Here is a 20,145-nt window from a genome sequence, read left to right on the forward strand (position 1 = left end):
CCACTATTATATAACAAAATTCTACATAATAAGAGAGAATTATGAGGTTATAGAACTCATAAACCTCTTTCTAGTTAGTGTTTCTTTTTTGTGGGTGTATTACTAGCAAACTTTTTTGGTGACCTGTTGCTTAGCAACTGGCATCAATGGGAAGTGTTTGCACTCTAGTAAGACATTCTAGTTAAGGATCTCAGTGGTCATATACCCTTTGACACCAGAAGGAAATTAATTTTTAATCATGCAAAGAACTTGAAAAGCTGCCACTGAGAAAGGGCCATCTGTGACTATGGCAGACTTTTTTTTCTTGGCTCCAGAAATAGTATTGCCCTTTAGCCCACTGTCTTCTGAACAGTTCAACAAGATTAGATGTGCTGCTGAAAAATCCTGGAAGAATGAAAGTCAGTGGTCAGATAGATATCCAACAACATACGGGGCCCATTACCGGAGGAAAACACTGGATGAACCCCTGCGTATTCAACCCTTCTCTGAAACGAGACTAAACAACCCTCATCCACATGAGTAAGATTTCTTTGTCAAAGCAGCTGGATGTGTCAGATTGATTACTCAGGAATTCTAAAAATCTCAGAGAGTGATAAGACTTGAGAGTGACCCAGATTTTAGCATGGTTTTCCAGTTCAGGGTCTTGAAAAGCAATCCTGCAGCTGGATGGTCTCAGTAGACATTATTAAGTCCCTCAGTCCATAGACATACTGTTGGGTTGTGGTCATTGGCACAAGCTGTAGATGATGTTGGTGTTTTCTTTACTTACGTGCTGGAGAATTTCACTTTGTGTTTTTACCTTGTTTTTTTTTTTTTTTTTTTTTTTTTTTTTTTTTTGCTGTTAAGGGTGTGAACAATACATTCTGAAGATGAAGATAGGTGGCATAAGTATGGTTGGGGGGAATGAGACTTTGGCCAAAAGTATAGACTTTAGAGGGATCCACATTTGGAGGGCACTGAGGTTAGTGGGCTTTAGTAGGGAAGAGAAGGGAGTAACCATTTATTAAGTGCCTACTATATGCCATTCACTGTGTAAAAAGCAAATTCTTTGCAAATATTATCTAATTTTGTCCCTTGGACAAGTCTGTGATGTAGGTTCTACTGTCATTCCCATTTTACAGCTGATGAAACTGAGGCAGGTAGTGGTTAAGAGACTTGCCCAGTGGGTTTGAGATTATATTTGAGCTCAAATGTTCCTGACTCCAGGCCTAGCACTCCAGGCACTTCCCCACTTAACTGCCTGATGGCACTGACAATATTTCAGAATAATTGGTGAAGATAGGAAGTTCACAGCCTGCGATGTCCTGCGTGCTCGGTTTCTCTTCATCACTTTAGGGGCAAAAATTCCTCATTGTGGCTCTGGTAGATGCTTTTCCTCTCTTTCCCCATCTAATAATGTCTGCATGCTTTAAGGTTTTATAAATATGGTTAGTAGCATGTCTATTGCTAATGGATTGATCAGGCCTGGTTAAACTTGGGAAAATTATTTTGGGCCACTTAACATCACTGCCCTATCAGGAATATTGGTTCTAACTCAACACATGAAGAACAACCAAATCCCTATGCAAATAGAAACTGGCTCTGTGAACTCCGCCCCTTCTTCCCCAAAATTCACCAGAGCAAAATTTTTAGCTCTCAAAAGCTCTTACAAGTCATACGTATGTTCATTCTACTTATCCCAGCTGCTAAGAACTTGATGTTCACATGACTGGTTGTCATTTTCCTGAAGTGATAATGCTTGAATCAAGTTAGTTTTGGATGATCCTTACTGTGCTCTGTAGATTGAGCTGTCCGATATGATTCAGGTGACTCTAATTTACAATTTGCTCATTACACATGTTCCCATTTATCGATATTCATCAGCATGGAGAATGAGGGCAGTTTTTTGTTTTCCTCTCTATTGGGGCAGAAGTAGTCATATAGTAGTAGAAAGTATAGAACTTCCAAATTGGTTTCCTTTAGAGAATGTGACCATCATGGGAATCATTGTAGCTAAAGGTTCTTGTGACATCATAAACCGGAAAAAAAAACCCAAGTCACTGAGGTTTATCTGTTTCTAGATCACTGGGGAAGCTTAACACATTTTCCTCATATTCTTGTGCTCAGAGTACTACCAATTTTGAAGAAGCAAGCAAGTGATAAGTGTCTTGACTTTATAATCTCCTAGGCCTAAAATGAATGTTTATACTCCTTCCCCTTGCCCTCATATTTGTCTATAAAACCCACTCTCTTCAAGCTTTGAGGCACAGTGTAAAGAGGCCTAGATTTTGGCATGAGAAGATTAAGTTCAAAGTCCATCTTTTCTACCAAAGGTCTCAGCTTTCTCATCCTTAAATGAAGAGGTTGGATTCAACAAGTACAAAGATTCATTCTAACTCTAAACCTATATGATTCTATAAGGTGCCATCTGTGGGCAGATGTCATCACCATCTTGCCTTATTGAATGTCCTCTCTGCCTCCCTCCCCAATAGAAGTTATCTTGCTCCAGATTTTTCACATCACTTTGCAGAGTACCTCTTCCATGCCCCTATGTCACTGTCCCTTATATTTCTTTTTGGACTACCAACTCTAAATCCTAAGAAAAAGACCATTAAGGTCATCTGTCTCATCTTACAGATGAGGAAACTGAGGCTGAGAGAGGAAAGATGATTTGCCCAAAGTTGCAGAGGTAGCAAGCACAGAGCCAGATTTTGACCCCAAGTCTTTGGACTCAGGCTCTCTTGCACTTTCCACTATACCATATTGGTCATTTGTGCCTTTCCCCCATTATCTGCTAAACTCATTGAGAGCAAGATCTGTGTAATTTAAATCTTTATATTCTTAATTACCTAGCATAATGTTTTTCACAGAGTAGGAACTTAATAAATGTGGAAGTGTAGAATCAACTTCCTTTTTTTTTTCTTAAGTATTTCTTAAGGAAACCATTATGTTGTCAGCAAATACAAATAGCTTTAACTCTTCTTTGCTTGTTTAAAAAATTTTAAATGCCTTAAAATAACTTCTTAAGGAATAAGGAAAATGTTTGTATCTTTAATTTTTTTCTCTTGGCATTGCTCTTGCTAGCATTTCTAAAAGTATGTCAAATAACAATAAGGAAAAGGGTCATCATTGCTTTACTCCTTTACTTATTGGGAAAGTTTCTAGTGTTTCCCTATTGCATAAAATGTTAGCTTTTGGCTATATATATATGTATATCTATATTATCATATTTTTAAAAATTTATGTCTTTGTTGTGTAGAATTTTTTTAGCATTAATATTGTCCTTTGTCAAAGGCTTTTTCTTTGTTTCCACTCCCATTTAAAAAATGATAATCTGTTTGCTGTTGCATAAAAAAATTTCCCTAGTTGACATTAGTCCAAAGAAAAATGCTTTTTTGAAGCCTGATCAAAATTTATTAGTAAAAAGATCTCTCTCACTGATTCGTTATCTTTCTTATGCCCCCTAAGTGTGTATGTCCCTCCAAGGCTCTTTCACAGATCCTTGGCAATCTCATTTACTGCTGTAACTTCAATTTCTGTCCCTATGCAAGGCTCTTAAAATTGTAAATCCAGTCCATATCTCTTCCTTGAGATCCATTCTCACACCTCCAACTGCCTGTTGGACATATCCCCTGAGATAATGCCACTCACACCTCAAATGTCACACATTCAAAATGGAGTATTATTTTCTCCCCTAAACTTGACTTTACCCACTATTTTGGTTTATTGTACTACTATTTTCCTGGAAACTGACTATGGGAGGGTCAGAGTCATTTGATGTTCTTCCTTTCTTCCTTGACTCTTCTTGCTTCCCTTCCCTTCACTCCCATATCCAATTAGTTTTGAAGCCCCATCAAGTCTATCTCTGTGATATTTCTCTTACCTTTCCCTTCCCTTCTGTTCCCGCTGTAACCATCATCCTAATTATCAGCTCACAGATCATCTTGCATAGACTCCTGCAGAAACATCATAAATGGTCTTTCACCTCCACTCTACTTCCTCTCCAATCCATCCTTTATGCTGCTGTTTCTTATAGAATTGTCCTAATGCATTTCTCTAATCATATGACTCCTCTACACAAAATCTTTGACTGGTTGTCCATTGCCTACCAAATAAAATATAACAATTTGATCTTGGCATTCAAACTTATCTATGTTGTGACTCCAACCTACATTTCCTCATCTCATACACCAAAATCTATCCATTCTAAATCATTCTACCGAGTTTGATGGCAACATCACCATTGGCCTTTAAGATACATTTATGCAAATGTTCTGCTGACACTTCAAACTTGACATGTCTTATATCATCTTCCCCTAACTTTCCTATGGTCCATAGGATAAAATGTAAACTTCTTAATCTGTGATCCTTAGCTATCCATATCTGGTTGTAATCTACCTTTTCAGTCAGTGTTTTGTACCTTCTTTTTCATTTGACCAATTCTTGTTTTTAAGGAGTTCTTCTCTTCAATGAATTTTTGTATATTTTTTTTCCCATTTGGTCAATTCTGCTTCTCAAGGATTCTTCTCTTCATTGGATTTTTGTACCTCTTCTACCATTTGGCCTATTCTAGTTTTTTAGATGTTTTCTTCAGTATTTTTTTGTCCCTTCTTTACCAAGCTGTTGACTCTTTTTTTTCAGTTTCATGATTTTCTTGCATCCCTCTCATTCTTCTTCCCAATTTTTCCTCTACTTCTTTTACTCTTTATTTTTAAAATCCTTTTTGAGTTCTTTTATGACCTGAGACCAATTTATATTTTTATCTGAGGCTTTGAATGTAGGAGTTTTGACTTTGATGTCTTCTGAGTTTGTTTTTTGATCTTCCCTGTCTCAATAGCAATTTTCTAGGGTCAAGATTTTTTCTACAATTTGCTCATTTTTTCCTGTCTATTTCTTGCCTTTTAACTATATGCTAAAGTGGGGCTTTGCTTCTGGAGTGGAGAGGACACTGTCCCAAGGTTCAGGTTTTTTGTGTAACTGTTTTCAGAGGTAATATTGGGGACCTGTAAGTTTTTGGTTCTTCCAAAGTGGTATGATCTGGGACAGGGGTAGGGAGCCCATGACCTCAAGGCTACATGTGGCCTATTCTAGGTCCTTGGGTGAGGCCTTTTGACTGGGTTGGATTTTAAAGTTAAAACTTGGGTTTTACAGGACAAATCCTTTTATTAAGGGAATTTGTTCTGTGAAGTTTGGATTTAGTCAAAGGGTTACACTTGAGGACCCAAAGGGCCACATGTGACTCAAGGTCACAGGTTCCCCACTCTTGATAGGGAGAGGTGTGTTTACTACTCTCCTGTTTGGTGCTCTGGTCTGTGAGCAACCACAAGCACTCTTTTCAACCCTGGAACTGTGACTAGGGTCCCAGTTTCCCTGTGGCCACAAGCTGTGGTGAACTAGTGCTCCTTTTCATCCTGGACTGAGACCCAGGACTGAGATACAGGATTGCAACCCAGATCTGAGTATGGTTAATGCAACAAAGTTCTGTCCCTGGTACCACCAAAAAGGATCCCTATAATCTCCTTCTGATCAGTTGTCTAAACCCTTTACTTTCTGAGAGGTCTGGAAACCACCACTGCTACCTCTAATTCAGTTACTGCCCCCCCCCACCCAAGGCCTATTGCTTGTGTGCTGGGGCACAGCCTGCACTGGACTGTGTTCCATTCTCACCCCAGGGCAACAGACCTTTCCTGCTGACCTTCTGTAGCAGCAAGCACCCCAGCGTCCCTAGGGTGGCTGCCACCACAGGTTCTTAGATCTGCTTTGTTAAAGGAAAGCAACTCAAAATGGGTTAACAAGCTTACTTTAATCAGTCAAATATGTATTGTTTACCTAGTTCAGGGGTAAAAGGTCAGCACCCCGAGCTTCAAAGTATACAGACAGAATTATCAAGACAAAAACAGATCAAGTAGACAGCTTTCCAAACTGTCCAACCATTACATCCATACCAAACAACATCTGGGTTTCAAAGCTGGGGGCTCTGGACAACGGCTTCCCAGAATTCAGATCAAATCACAGAATACTTCTCAAAGTGAGTCCCAAAACAAAGCTATACATCAGGGCTTATATAGCCTTCTCCTGGCTCAGAGAATGTAACAACCTTATTGACTCACTGTCCAATCAAGAAGTATCTACTGAAAAAGAAGCCTCCCACCCCAGGCTCCAGGTGCACTTTAGCCTAGGGGCAGGGAAGATCTTACAAATTTACATTCCCATTACACCTTCCAAGTTGTCTTGGGCTGGAAAATGGTTTCACTCTGTCCTTTTGTGGGTTCTGCCACTCTAGAATTTGTTTTGAGGCATTATTTAAAGGTGTTTGGAGGAGTTTGGGGGAGAGTTCAGGTGAGTCCCTGCCTTTTCTCCACCATCTTGGCTCTACCTTTTTAGCTTCATCTCATACTCCAGGTCTGCATATCCAGCTCATATCTCTTCCCTGAGCTCCAGTCCTACATCTCCAGGATCCTGTGGGATAAATGCATTTGTATGGAACCCAAGCATCTCCAACTTAGTGTGTTCAACTTCACACACCTCATTCCCTAATCTGACCCCCTCTGTTGTCCCTAGGATAAAATACTTTCGTCTCTTCACGGCCTCATCCTAGCCTTCCTTTCCCCCTTATTTCCTCCTCATTATGGGCACCCTATGTTTCAGCTAGTTTGGTGTCTTCTGCCCTCTCTTCATCTACGTTGGCCCTCTATGTCAGGAATCCATTCCCTTTTTGTCTGTGCCTTCACGAAATCTCCCTCATTGGAACCTTGCCAAAAGTAGCTTCTCTCCTCGAAATTGCTTGGAGTACTTTCTTTGGATCCCTCTTTCACCTTTTTATTCAGATTTGGCTAACACTCATCCTTTATATTCCCACCAAGCAGAGACTACTCTGTTTTTGTTTTTATTCTTGCCTTTATATTCGCAGCACCTACAGCAGTGCCTTGCACTTAATAGATGCTAAATGAATTGCTTAGAATTTTTTTTTACTAGGGGTGGCGAGGTGGTGCAGTAAATAGAGCACCGGCCCTGTAGTCAGAAGGACCTGGGTTCAAATCCAGTCTCAGACACTTAACACTTACTAGCCATGTGACCTTGGGCAAGTCACTTAATCCCAACTGCCCTGTTTTCCCCTTCCAAAAGGCAAAAAAAAAAAAGAATTTTTTTTTACTAGTCTGACTTCAAAGTGAACAAAGCAAGATCACTAGAATAAAATATGAAATGACATTTTTAAAATTTACTTTATCAAAAAAGTATTTCATCATTAAAAATAGAGAGTATGTTTTCTATTAACCTTATTTAACATGAGGCAAATGTCAATAATGTGTTGAAAGTATAGAATTATGAATCATCCTTGCTCAATAGGCTCAGAATACAGCTTTCACAAATTGTATATATATTTAAACATAAACATTTATATAAAATATATATGCATGTATACATAATAGAAAGTAAAAATGCATTTGGAGGAAGATGAATGTGGTACCCAATTTCAAATGTTGGTTCCAGTCATCTGTTAGAATCTCAGTGGCCTCCATAGAAAAGTTTCCATTAGAATTTGGATGAGAAGTAAGTGTCCTTTTGGACAGGTGGTCATAAGAATCATACTTTGTTAACTTTGGTTAATTTGTTTAAAATAATGCTTTATTTTCTTACTCTTGGGGAATAGTTTTCACATCAAATTTTACATGACCTAGTCCTCTTCTTTTGTTAGTTTAGTGGACTGCTTTCCAGACTGCGTGATAATCAAAGGCTTCCTTTTCATGTTAAGAGTAATGGAAAGTAGAGAGAAAAAATGGAGTCTCAGAATTGGGCCTTTTGGACCAGAACTCAGAAAGGGATAATTTCCTGCTCCAAATTAGAACTCAGAATAGTAAGAATTTTATTAGAAAAAAACAACACAGAAAAATGGAAACAACATTGGCCAGAGAGGTAGGAAATCTGGGTTCCGGCTCCCTTTCTACTGTTAGTAAGGTATATATGACTTTGAATATGAGTGCCATCATCCCTATGTTGGTTTGTCGGACATGATGACTTTGAGATGTCCTGTAGAGGACATAGGGATAATAGGTCAAACAGGCAGTTGGAAAGATGTAGGATGAGAAGTCGGGAGGGAGATGAGGGTTGAATATGTAGATGTGGGAGTCATCTGTGTAAAACTGATAATTGAATCATTGGAGCTAATGAAAAAAAGAAAAAGAGTAGATAGAGAAGAAAGAAGGCCCAGGATAATGCCTCTGAACTCCACTGATCTGTCTGCTTTGATTTGGGTAGACCAAGGACTTGCTGTCTACCCAACAACTATGCCCATCATCCCCCTCTTTTCACCTCTCAGCCAGGTGTTGATAATCAAATCAACATCAGCATTGCCACTGTGAAGGGTATGGCAATCTATTTATTGCCTAAGACTCCAAATTAAAATTCTCTTCCACCTCTCCATGGCAGCCGCATCCCTTCTATATAGAAAATAAATGCAAGGTAATTTGGATTGGAGGAAGCAGCAGTGAGGGGAATCAAAGTTTCAGATTTGTTCTGTGAAGTTTGGATTCAGTAGAAGGGCAACACTTGAGGACCAAGAGGGCCACATGTGGCCTCGAGGCCACAGGTTCCCCACCCCTGGAATAGAGCAAAGATTGTGTTAAGGTGAGTGATAAGACTGAAGGTAGATTGGAACTAGGTTGTCAGTGTTAAATAGAAGACTTTGTGTTTTAGCTTTTTGAGACTGAGTCTCCCAGATTAGAAGTCTAGTAGCTATGAGTGTTCCAGACCCTGCTGATGTTTGATATGGGAGCTTTGGTTTGATCTGTTTCTGACCTGAGCCAGTTTGTACTTCCTTAGGCAGCCTGGTGGGTCCCTTTTCACAGAAATTCACCATTCTGACTTAGGCCATTAAAACATAACTCAAGCAATCCATTTGCCTCAACCTTCCCTAGCAGCAGGGATTATAGGCATGCACCATCATGTCTGGCCTTTTATTTGATCTACGGGTAATATGAAGCCACTGGAGTGATGTAATCAGATCTGTATTGTAATAATATTAATTTCACAACTAGGGAGAAGATGGGTGGAGAGGAGAGAGAAGTAGGGAGACCAGTTAGGAGGCTTTGTAATACTCCATACTAAAGTAATGAGAGACCTGGACTAGAATATTTGTGTTGTGGGTATGCAAGAGGTATTAAGGAAATGGAATTGACACTTTATTAAAGGAGGAAGAAAGAGAAGTTGAAGAATCATCCTTCCAAGTTGGGAACCTGGGTTACTGGAAGGATGATGCTGTCTTATACAGAAATAAGGATATTGGGGAAAGGGGTGGGTTTTGGGAGAGGGGGACACAATAATGAAGACGAGGAAGAAAAATCCTTGACCCTGCCTTGCTTTTGGGAACTTATCACTTTTCCTATTAGAAGTTTCACTTTTAGGGGCGGCCAGGTGGCTCAGCAAGTAAGAGCACCAGCTCCAGTGTCGGGATGACCTGGAGATAGAATCCCGGGCTCAGACACTCAGCACCACACCCAGAAATAACTGGCCATGTAACCTTGAGCAAGTTACTTAACCCTGATTACTTTAAAAAAAAAGAAAAGAATTTCACTTTTGTTGTCAGGGTAAGGAAAAAAGGATGAGCTCTAGGTGGAAAAAAACCAAGTTTCCATCATTTCTCTTATTTGATAAAGACTTCTCCCTTTCCTGTTGTTTTCACTATTTCTAGCCAGCTCTTCCTTGTCTGATTAGGGGGCCAGGTGTGTGGAGGTGGCAGGTGAGAATCTGGGGACATGAAGCCTTGCATTTCTCCTTGCATTCTGTATTTCTTTCAGCTTGATCTGTGGTCAACAAGGCTCTTTATTTTCCCTTAAGGAAGAGGTTATTGGAGGCTCCATCTCCACAGATAGCTCCTTGAACTTTTCTCTGACTTCAGCCTGCACCCCCTGAATAACCTGCTATGTAGTTATAACACAGTAAGATATTAACTCGTTTTTATTCACTTAGATGCTTACCATTGAGGCTATAACCATGGATTCTCAGTGTTGTTCCCTTAGAGGGTTGTAATAAGCCAGCCTATTTGGAGAAGAAAAAATGCTCTGGTTTTTTGTTCCTTTTTATGCTCCCTAATAATTTTGTTCATTTTTTTTACCTGGTGCTATTGCAATTAAGTACTTAACTCAAAAATACATGGAAAATGAAAATGAATAAAAGAAATCTGAAATGTTCATTTTTAGAAAGCTATTTGAGCTTCAGCAGCTTTAAGCTTTAAAGCAGCTTTAATCTAATTTTGTTTTGTTTTATTGATGTTAAATAGCCAAGAAGAATAGAACATTTGAGGGGTCTGTGGCACTTTTCTATTGCTATGGTATTGAATGATAAACAAGATAATGAATAAGCATTTATTAAATGCTTACTATGTGGCCTACCTCTGGTAGGCCAGGGCTATTTCCTATCCTCAAGGGGTTTACAATCTATTAGGCCTAGGGTTCTTAAACTTTTGTGTATCTGAGAAGCCTACAGACTCCTTTTGAGAAGGTTGTAAAATGTCCAAAATACACAGGATTGCAAAGCAAACCAATTATATTGAAACACAGTTATTAAAATGTAAACAACAAAGGTCACAGACCTGATGTAATCCCAAGTCAAGAACCCCCCCTATATTAAGTAGATTCGAACACACATAAGAGAGTGGTGGCCAGGTGTTAATGAGAATCATCTGAATGGAGAGAAGAGTCACAGGTCAATAGAGTGTTGTTACACCTTTTTCCCAATAGCAATGGTTATATTGATTTGACTACTGTTCCCAAAGCAGGAGAAAGAGATGGAAAGGATGGAGAGGGATATGACATGGTGGAAAGAGATGTCAAGATGCTTCTCAATAGTCCCTGGTGTATTTAGGTGAATGGTTGGATGAGATGTCTGGGGCTGGCTAGATATGTGGGTTAGATGGAGTTTTCTCTCTCATTCACTTGCCAAATGTGAGAAACTACCTATAACGTAGTTCCAGAACTGAGTGGATAGTTGTGGGGAGAGAACCATGGGACATACTTTGCATTTCAATTGTCATCAAGGGCAGCATTAGGAATATTATGCAGGAGAACTAGCTTCCTATATAGTTTAAAGCTCATACTAAAGGGACAAATTGCCCTAGACTAGGTAAGATGACATTTTTCATGCAGAGACAGCTTGAATTTCCATTAGCAGGGTAGTCGTCTACCAGGATTTGTGGATCATGGAGCAGGAGGAACCATGTATGAAACCCCAACTCCATTGAGCATTGTTCTCCAAGTGAAATCTGGTTACAGTGAATATCAAGAAACCCATTTCCTGCCTCTCAGTGAAGAAGAGGGGGAGTACCATGGTTTCAGAATGTCACACATACCATAGGTGCTGTGGCTGTTGTTTTTTGTTAACTGATTTTCGTTGTTCCTGGATGTACTTGATTGGGGAGATGGAAGAGTATATGGGGCAATGACTACAGTATAGAGAATAGAAGGCATCAATTAAACTTTGAAAAGTATAAGGTGAACAAAGGAGAAAGTACCAAGTCCTTGGGTGATGTGTGTGGAAGGATGTATAAGTTTGCTTTACTATACTTATTTCTATTTGAAGGAGAAGGTATAAGTTAGTGGGAAGTGATAGAGAACAAGAAAAAAGCAACAAAACAACAACAAAAGAAAATGAAAAGAATTTAGATGGGGACAAAACCAAATCAATTTTAAAATCATTGGATAGACTCAAAAAAACTGAAACTCTATGTAACAAAAGCTCGTGCTTTTATATCCATTTCTCTTTTCTAGTCTTCTTTGTATATTGAAATGTTTGTTTTGTTGATGACTGTTAAGTTCATAATAAAAAAGAAAGTTTATGTTAAAAAAAAAAGAGTAGTATCAGTCAGCAAGTCCCAACCTACCTGACAGGAATTACGGAAAGGGAGGATTTCTGCTTAGATTGTGTATGACTACATTTGGTCTTTTTAAATTTTAATTTTTCTAGTCCAAATTGGTCCCCCATAGCAGGGAGGAGCTTCTCCAAGACATGGCCATTTCTAGGCATGGCCCTCTCCTGTGCAGAGAGAATGATTTCATACCCAGCAACCTGGTCAATGACTGTTGAGTACTCACCTGGTTGTCCATAGTTTTGCTGGAGAGGCACTTGGGTCTACATTCTTCAGTGAATGAACCCTGGAGGTCTTCTGAGGAGCAGATTCTGCACTTGTTAGCATTCTCATTTCCTCCAGAAGCCCAGAGTTCTATGACTAATACAATTTACATGCATTTTTAAAAGTTGTACAGGGAAACAAACATAATTACTATAATCTTTCCTGATTCATTCTGAGTACTTATCTTATTTTGAAAACTTCTCTCCAGAGATACACTCACAAATCCTATTGAAACAGTTATGAATTTAATATTTGTGTCCCTCATGTAATGTTTGTAAGATGTTACCCCTTTATAACAAATGAAGGAACAAACAAGTCACTAATAGCTGAATGGGAAGGCCCAACTTAGCTTGATTTATTGGTAGGAAAAAATGGGAAGACATGCAAGAAATTTCTTAAAAAGTGATTTGAGCTCCCAGTTATGTAGAAATGCATAATCCTTTGTAATTAAAAAAGACATAAATCTTTTGTTCTATCTTGCTTTTTCTAGATTGTTTCTAGTAAACAAAATCCATTATCTTCCTGGATATTACAACTCTAAAGCACCAGAGCCTGAAAAAAATAAAGGTAAATGTGAACATTTCTTCTGGGGACAATCCATTGAGTCGGCAAGATTGTGTTAATACTCAGTGAAGGTGACTCCTGAATCCTCATCTGTATAGCATAAAGCTAATGATGTCTTTATGAGGAGGGAGAAGAAGCAGTCCATGATGGCCCCTGCTTCTTTTAAAGATGACAAGTATTTTAAATGCATAATTCAATCTTCTTCAATTTAAGTTTAATTCAATGACTGATTATTACATACTAGTTACTGGGAATATAAAAACAAAGGAATGAAATACTTCCTCTCATCACAGAGTTTGCATTCAATTGAAAGACACAACATGTGCAAATTTAAACATAAACAAAACAAACACAGAAATATGAGAGAGTTTGGAGGGTAAGGCATTAATAACTGTGGGCATAGGAAAGACCTCATACAAAAGGTGAGTTTTGGAGGAAGTTAAGAACTGCCTTCGTGGAATTTATGTGTTATGGGAGGGATCCAAGATGAAAAACCAATAAATTTCAGTATGATTGTTGGAGTGGGGTGTGACTGGCAAAAGATGAAATGACTGATGAAAACAAAGGTTCCATTTTCCTAACGTATTGGTTTATTAAGCAATGAGTGCCAGTTGCCTAACAAATCAGGATCAGGAGAAATAAAGAAGTCCCACAAGAAGGAGAGTGATGTAGGAGCTAAGACTTGAAGGAATCTATGGTCCTGGGAGACCAGAGATAAAGAGAGTATTTTTCAGGCATGGGTAGCCCACACAACAAAGACAAAGGAGGCAATAGTGTGAGCTGAGAGAAGGAACCACCAATTTGATTGGAATGTATACATCACATACATAATATTTATTTGCATATCTTCCACTCTCTTTGATCCTATCTTCCATCCCTCCCTCTCTGACAGTTGTGAGCATGAAATAGATGATTGCTTTTTCTCCACATTTTTTCTCCAAGTGCACTTTCTCTCAAAAGCATCAAGTCCAGGGCTTGGAAGGACCAGTCCCTTGCAAATCCAAGTTAGGATTCTTAGCATCTTGTAGAAACAATTGCTATAATCACTCTTACCCATTTGTAGTACCTACAGGGTGACAATTTAGCCTTTCTACTTCTTGAAGGGAACAAAAGTTAGATTGCTGCTTCCTGGGGCTTTTGTAAATAATAGAGCTATGTATATATTTTTATGCTTTATTAACTTCTGATTTACATCATTCGTTTCCACCAGATTTTGAGTTACAAAATTTCTCCCTGATTTTCCCCTACCTACCACCCCAAAATAGCAGTCCCACAGAATATCCCCTCCACCAATCTGCTCTCTCCCATATTTTCTCCCATACCCCTTTCGACTTTTCCAGTAGGGCATGGTGGATCTCTATGCCCCAGTGCCTGTATATCTTATTTCCCAATTACATGTAAAATAGTATTAATAATAGTATATATATATATATATGTATATATATATATATTTAAACATTTGATTTTAAAACTGAATTCGCGATTCATTCCCTTCCTCCCTTGTCACCCACCCTTACTGGGAAGATAAGCAGTTCAGTATACATTGTACATGTGTGGCTAATGCAAAACAATAACATAGTAGATATATTGTAAAAGACTGACTGTATTTCCCTCCCTCCTATCCCACCTCCCACTTGTTCTATTCTCTACTTTGATCCCATCCCTTTTCAAAAGTGGGTGCTTCCAACTTACCCCCACCCAACCTGCCTTCCCTGTCATCCCCTTCACCCCTATACTCCTGTAGGGTGAGATACCCTATTTAGTGTGTATTTCATTCCCTCCCCCAGCCAAATTTAGTGGGAATAAGGTTGACCCATTCCTTTTTGCCTTCTTATTCTTCACCTCCATTGTAAGCATTTTCTCTTGCCTCTTCTATATGAGATAGTTTGCCCTATTCTGTCTCTCCCCATATCCTCTCATTATATTCCTCTCTCACCTCTTCATTTCATCTTTTAAGTATCATCCCTTCCTGTTAAATTGGTCCTGTGCCCTCTCTCTATGTATACCTGTAAACATATATACACACATTCACATATGTATTCATATGCCCTTATACCTTCATATATAGACACACACACACATATATATATATATGTATATACATATATATTTCTATTCCCTTCAACTATTTTCATACTGACAAAAGTTTCATCAGTTACAATTATTGTTTTTCCATGTAGGAATGTTAATAGTTCAACTTTGATAAGTTCCTTATGATTTCTTTTCCCTGTTTGCCTTCTCATGCTTCTCTTGCTTCTTGTATCTGAATGTCAAATTTTATTCAACTCTGTTTTTTTCAGCAAGAATGCTTGAAAGTCCTCTATTCCACTGAATGACCATATTTTCCCCTGAAATGTGATACTCAGTTTTGCTGGGTAGGTGACTCTTGGTTTTAATCCCAGCTCCTTGGACCTCTGGAATATCATATTCCAAGCCCTTCAATCCCTCAATGTAGAAGCTACCAGATCCTGGGTTATCCTGATTGTGTTTCCATAATATTCAAATTGTTTCTTCCTGGCTACTTGTAATATTCTCTCCTTAATCTTGGAATTCCGGAACCTGGCTATAATTCTCCTAGGAGTTTTCTTTTTGGGATCTTTTTCAGGAGGTGATCAGTGGATTCTTTCAACCTCTATTTTTCCCTCTGGTTTTAAAACATCAGGGCAGTTTTCTTTGAGAACTTCCTGGAGGATGACTTCTAGGTTCTTACTTTGATCATGGCTTTCAAGTATTCCAATAATTTTAAAATTATCTCTCCTGGATCTATTTTCCAGGTCAGTGGTTTTTCCCATGAGATATTTCACATTTCCTTCTATTCTTTCATTTGTTTGGATCTGTTTAATAGTATCTTGATTTCTCATAAAGTCATTAGCTTCCATTTGCTCCAATCTCACTGAATCAGTGAGCTTTTGAGATTCTTTTTCCATGTGGCAAATTTGGCTTTTTAAGGCATTCTTCTCCTCATTGCCTTTTTGAGCCTCTTTTGCCATTTGAGTTAGACTGTTTTTTAAGGTGTTATTTTCCTCAGTCAGGCTGTTGACTTTCATTTTGTAATTTTCTTGCATTGTTCTCATTTCTCTTCCCAATTTTTCCTCCACTTCTCTTATCTGCTTCTTAAGGTCCTCTATTGCCTGTAACCAGCTCGTATTTTCCTTTGAAGCTTTTGGTGCAGGAGTTCTGACTTCACTGTCTTCCTCCTGTTCCATGATTTGCTCCTTTTTGTCCCCAAAATAGGAGTGTAATGTTGGAATCTTCTGTCTTCTTTGTTTCTTTTGCCTGGTCATGTCACCCCTCAGTCACTTGACTTTTGGGCTTTTTGCCACAGTAGGACTCTGCCACCAGACAGGGGAGCTTTCGTCCCAAATGCTGGGGTTTTCTCAATTGCCGCAGGTACCCTCTCTGAGGTCTCCACATGCTCTGGCAAGCTGGACATACACCCCAGGATCTCCACCCTAGACTGCAATCCAGATCCAAGCAGGTTAAAGCAAGAGTGATTACCCCTCAGACTGATCGCTTGGTCCCCCTACACTCTGCAGGCCAGGAGCTGAAGCTGCCATGTGGCGCTTGCTGGCTGTGCCAGGCATCTCAGTGGCTTCTCGCCCCGTGGACATACTCCCACTTACTGGGTCCCAAAGTCCAGACTTCACTGACCTCTCTCTTTGTCCTTTGCATCTGTGTGTTGATAATTCTGGAAACGGCCACAGCTGCTGCTGATCTGGAGTCCCTCCAGCAGGTGGCTGGTCAGACCTGCCCTGGGGCTAAAACCTCTGGCTCGCCTGGGCCTGGGCTTGGCTTCCGGAGCACTGTGCTGGTTGATTCCTGCAGGCCTGCCGGGCTGTCCTCAAAGGGAGGTTAGCTTCTCTGTGTCATTTTGTGGTTTCTGCAGCTCCAAAGTTTGTTCAGAGTTCCCTTTTTACATTGATTGGGGAAGGTGGAAGCTGGAGTCACTTGGAGGTCATGCTTCTACTCTGCCATCTTGACTCCACCCCCTAGCTATGTATTTTTTAACAGTTGCCCTGGAGAATTTAAAATCTTCTAGCTTCTTGAAGAAGTTAGATTCATGGCACCAGCCCATTTGAAATGAGTGTTTCTCTGTGCTTGTTTTCCCCCTTCAAACCAGCATGAGTCAAGGGAATTGCTCAGATAGAATTATAGATCTAGTGCCAAGAAGGAGCCATAGAGGCCATCTGGTTTAACCCCCTCAATATGTAGATTAGGAAATTGAGGCCCTAGGGAGGTTAAATAATCAGCCCCAGGTTATAAGAAAATGTGTCAGTATTGGGATTTGAATCCAGGTCTTTTTGATTACAGAGCTGGTACATTTGGTGGGGTAGGGGTGGGTTTTGAGGCCACTGGGTTAAGTGATTTGCCCAGGGTCACACAGCTAGTAAGTATTATATCTAAGCCTGGATTTAAACTTAGGTCTTCTTGACTCCAGGGCTGATGCTCTGTCTACTAGACCACCTAGCTGCCCCTAGCCAGTGCATTTTGACTCTCATTCTGCCTTCTATACCATTATTTTTCATTTATTGCTAAGAGTGTAGGTCTCTCTGATATGAGTGAGGATGAGGTAATAGGATGTGAAACCTCCTGCAAACTTTACTCTGGGACTGCGAACCTCGACCAGGCACAAGGAGTGTGTATAATCCTATCATATTTACATGGCCCAGCTAATCATCTTGGACCCATTCTGAGGTGGAATCTTGGTGCTGATATCTAAATAGCCTGCCTGGGAGTGGGTCAATAATTCTCTGAGCTCTATGAAGCAGCCACAATTGTTCCAGTAGTGATGACTTCATTGGATTTCCCCCTCTTTTCTTTAACAGTAAAAATGTGTTGGAAAAAAAAGGAACATGTGATGTGAGTGTATGTTTCCTTGAATGTCCTTTGATAATAATAGTAGTAGCCCCAAAGACAGACTTAGGCTGCACAGAGACAGAATCTAGTGACAGATTCTACTATTATCATTATCACTACCATTACTGCTGCTGCAGATACCACCACTACTACCACCACACCACTACTACAATTACTACTACCACTATCACCACCACCACCACCATTACTGCTACCACTATATACTACTATAACTACTACTACTACTACCACCACCATTATTACCACTACTACTGCTACTACCACCACCACCACCATCACTATTACTACTAGTGCTAATACTACCACCACCACCACCACCACCACTTACTATTGCTACTACCACTACCTAGCTAACTGCAGAAATTCAGGGGGAACTAGTAAGACAAAATAAAGATTATAAATATGTAATTTAAAAAGAACAATAAAACAAGTTGATTAGCTATAGCTATGTAAGTATATTAGCTATGTAACTATAAAGACCCATCTTGGCCTCAGAAAAGTTGAAGGAAAGTCAGCTGACTACCTAGCATTTATATATGTAAATATATATATACACACACACATATATACATATATGTGTATGTCTACACACACATATACATATATGTGTATGTGCACACACACACATATATAAAGTTCCACTATACTCTGCCATCAAGTAGTATGTGGCAGAACTGAGATTTGAACTCATTTCTTCTAACTTCAAATTCATTGAGTTTTTCACTGTGCCTCATTGCCTTAATATAGGATATAGCACAAATATAACATGACAGCCTTTTTCTCTTTCACTCTTCTCACCCTTCACCCACCATTGTTAACATCAGATAGACTAAACATGTCAATTGATGCAAAAATTTATTTTAATATTACTTTTATGAGAAGGTAAACAGGGAAAAGAAATCATAAGGAACTTATCAAAGTTGAACTATTAACATTCCTACATGGAAAAACAATAATTGTAACTGATGAAACTTTTCTCAGTAGTTGAAGGGAATAGAAATATATATTATATATATATGTCTATATATGAGGGTATAAGGGAATATGAATACATATGTGAATGTGTGTATATATGTTTACAGCTATACACAGAGAGAGGGCACAGGACCAATTTTACAGAAAGGGATGATACTTAAAAGGTGAAATGAAGAGGTGAGAGAGGAATATAATGAGAGGAAATGGGGAGAAACAAAATGGGGTAAACTATCTCATATAGAAGAGGCAAGGGAAAATGGTTACAATGGAGGGGAAGAATAGGAAGGCAAAAGGGAATGGGTCAGCCTTATTCCCATTGAATTTGGCTTGAGGAGGGAATGAAATACACCCTAAATAGGGTATCTCACCCTCCAGGAGAGTAGGGGGGAAAGCGGATGAGAGGGGGGATGATGGAAGGGAGGGAAATTGGAAGCACCCACTTTTGAAAAGGGACAGGATCAAAGTAGAGAATAGAACAAGTGGGAGGTGGGATAGGAGGGAGGGAAATATAGTCAGTCTTTTACAATATATCTACTATGTTATTGTTTTGCATTAGCCACACATGTACAACCTATATCTTCCCAGTAAGGGTGGGAGACAAGGGAGGAAGGGAATGAATCTGGAATTCAAAGTTTTAAAATCAAATACATATATATATATATGTATATATATACATACACACACTATTATTAATACTATTTTATATGTAATTGGGAAATAAGATATACAGGCACTGGGGCATAGAGAACCTCTGGAAAAGTCGAAAGAGGTATGGGAGAAAATATGGGAGAGAGTAGATTGGAGGAGGGGATATCCTGTGGGACTGCTATTTTGGGGCGGTGGGTAGAGGAAAAACGGGGAGAAAATTTGTAACTCAAAATCTGGCAGAAATGAATGATGTAAATCAGAAGTTAATAAAGCATTTGAAAAAATATTACTTTGAAAATAAAATTCTCAGTCTATTTCTATTTTCTTTTCCTTATGGATAAAAAAAGTTCACAGTGTCAAATGGTACAGTTTGGTCCTTTAATGTACTCTTAAAATTTGGTCCTTCTAGTGTTAAGGGAGATAAAGTCTCCAGGTAAAGTAATACAGGGACATTAATATGTTCCTGAGAATATTGTGATAGCCTATGTTGCGGACACTCAGTGAGATGGTCTGCTATGGTGTTGCCACCTTCAAATCTAAATTTGAAAATGTGAAACAAAGAGACACTGAAAAAAGAAAGCCATTTCTTAACTAGCCTCAGAAATTTTGAAGATCTAATTACAAAGCTCTGATTTTATAATGTTGAACTTTAAACACGAAAGCAAGTATCTAAGAGAACATGGATAAGAATTTCTGACAGCAGAATGTGTAAGTGTTCTGAAATTTAACTTCGGAGGAATTTCTGGCCATTCTCTTTATCATAAGGTTTGAGGATTTATAGGAGCAAAGATTCGGAGCTCAAAGGGATTCAAAAATGAGGAAAGGTGTGTGTATGTGTGTGTGTTTATACATACACATATATATTTTATATAAATATATACATGTATACATATCTATCTATCGTATGTATCTGTCATCTATCTATCTATCTATCTATCTATCTATCTATCTATCTATCTATCTATCTATCTATCTAT

General features: G+C 39.0%; 1 protein-coding gene across 1 annotated transcript in view; it reads left to right on the top strand.

Moving 5' to 3' along the window:
• Window positions 1-286: 286 nt before the first annotated feature.
• CUNH4orf51 (chromosome unknown C4orf51 homolog) overlaps window positions 287-20,145 on the top strand; it is a 90,767-nt gene continuing 70,908 nt past the window's right edge. The window contains exons 1-2 of the mRNA XM_069105009.1: window positions 287-519; window positions 12,594-12,670. Of these exons, the coding sequence (XP_068961110.1) occupies window positions 287-519; window positions 12,594-12,670 (310 nt within the window). The remainder of the gene's footprint in view (window positions 520-12,593; window positions 12,671-20,145) is intronic.

Source organism: Petaurus breviceps, unplaced genomic scaffold (genome assembly GCF_028583685.1).
Source record: "Petaurus breviceps papuanus isolate PSGF00001 unplaced genomic scaffold, PetGlider_PUasm1.0 76, whole genome shotgun sequence".
NCBI lineage: Eukaryota > Metazoa > Chordata > Mammalia > Diprotodontia > Petauridae > Petaurus > Petaurus breviceps.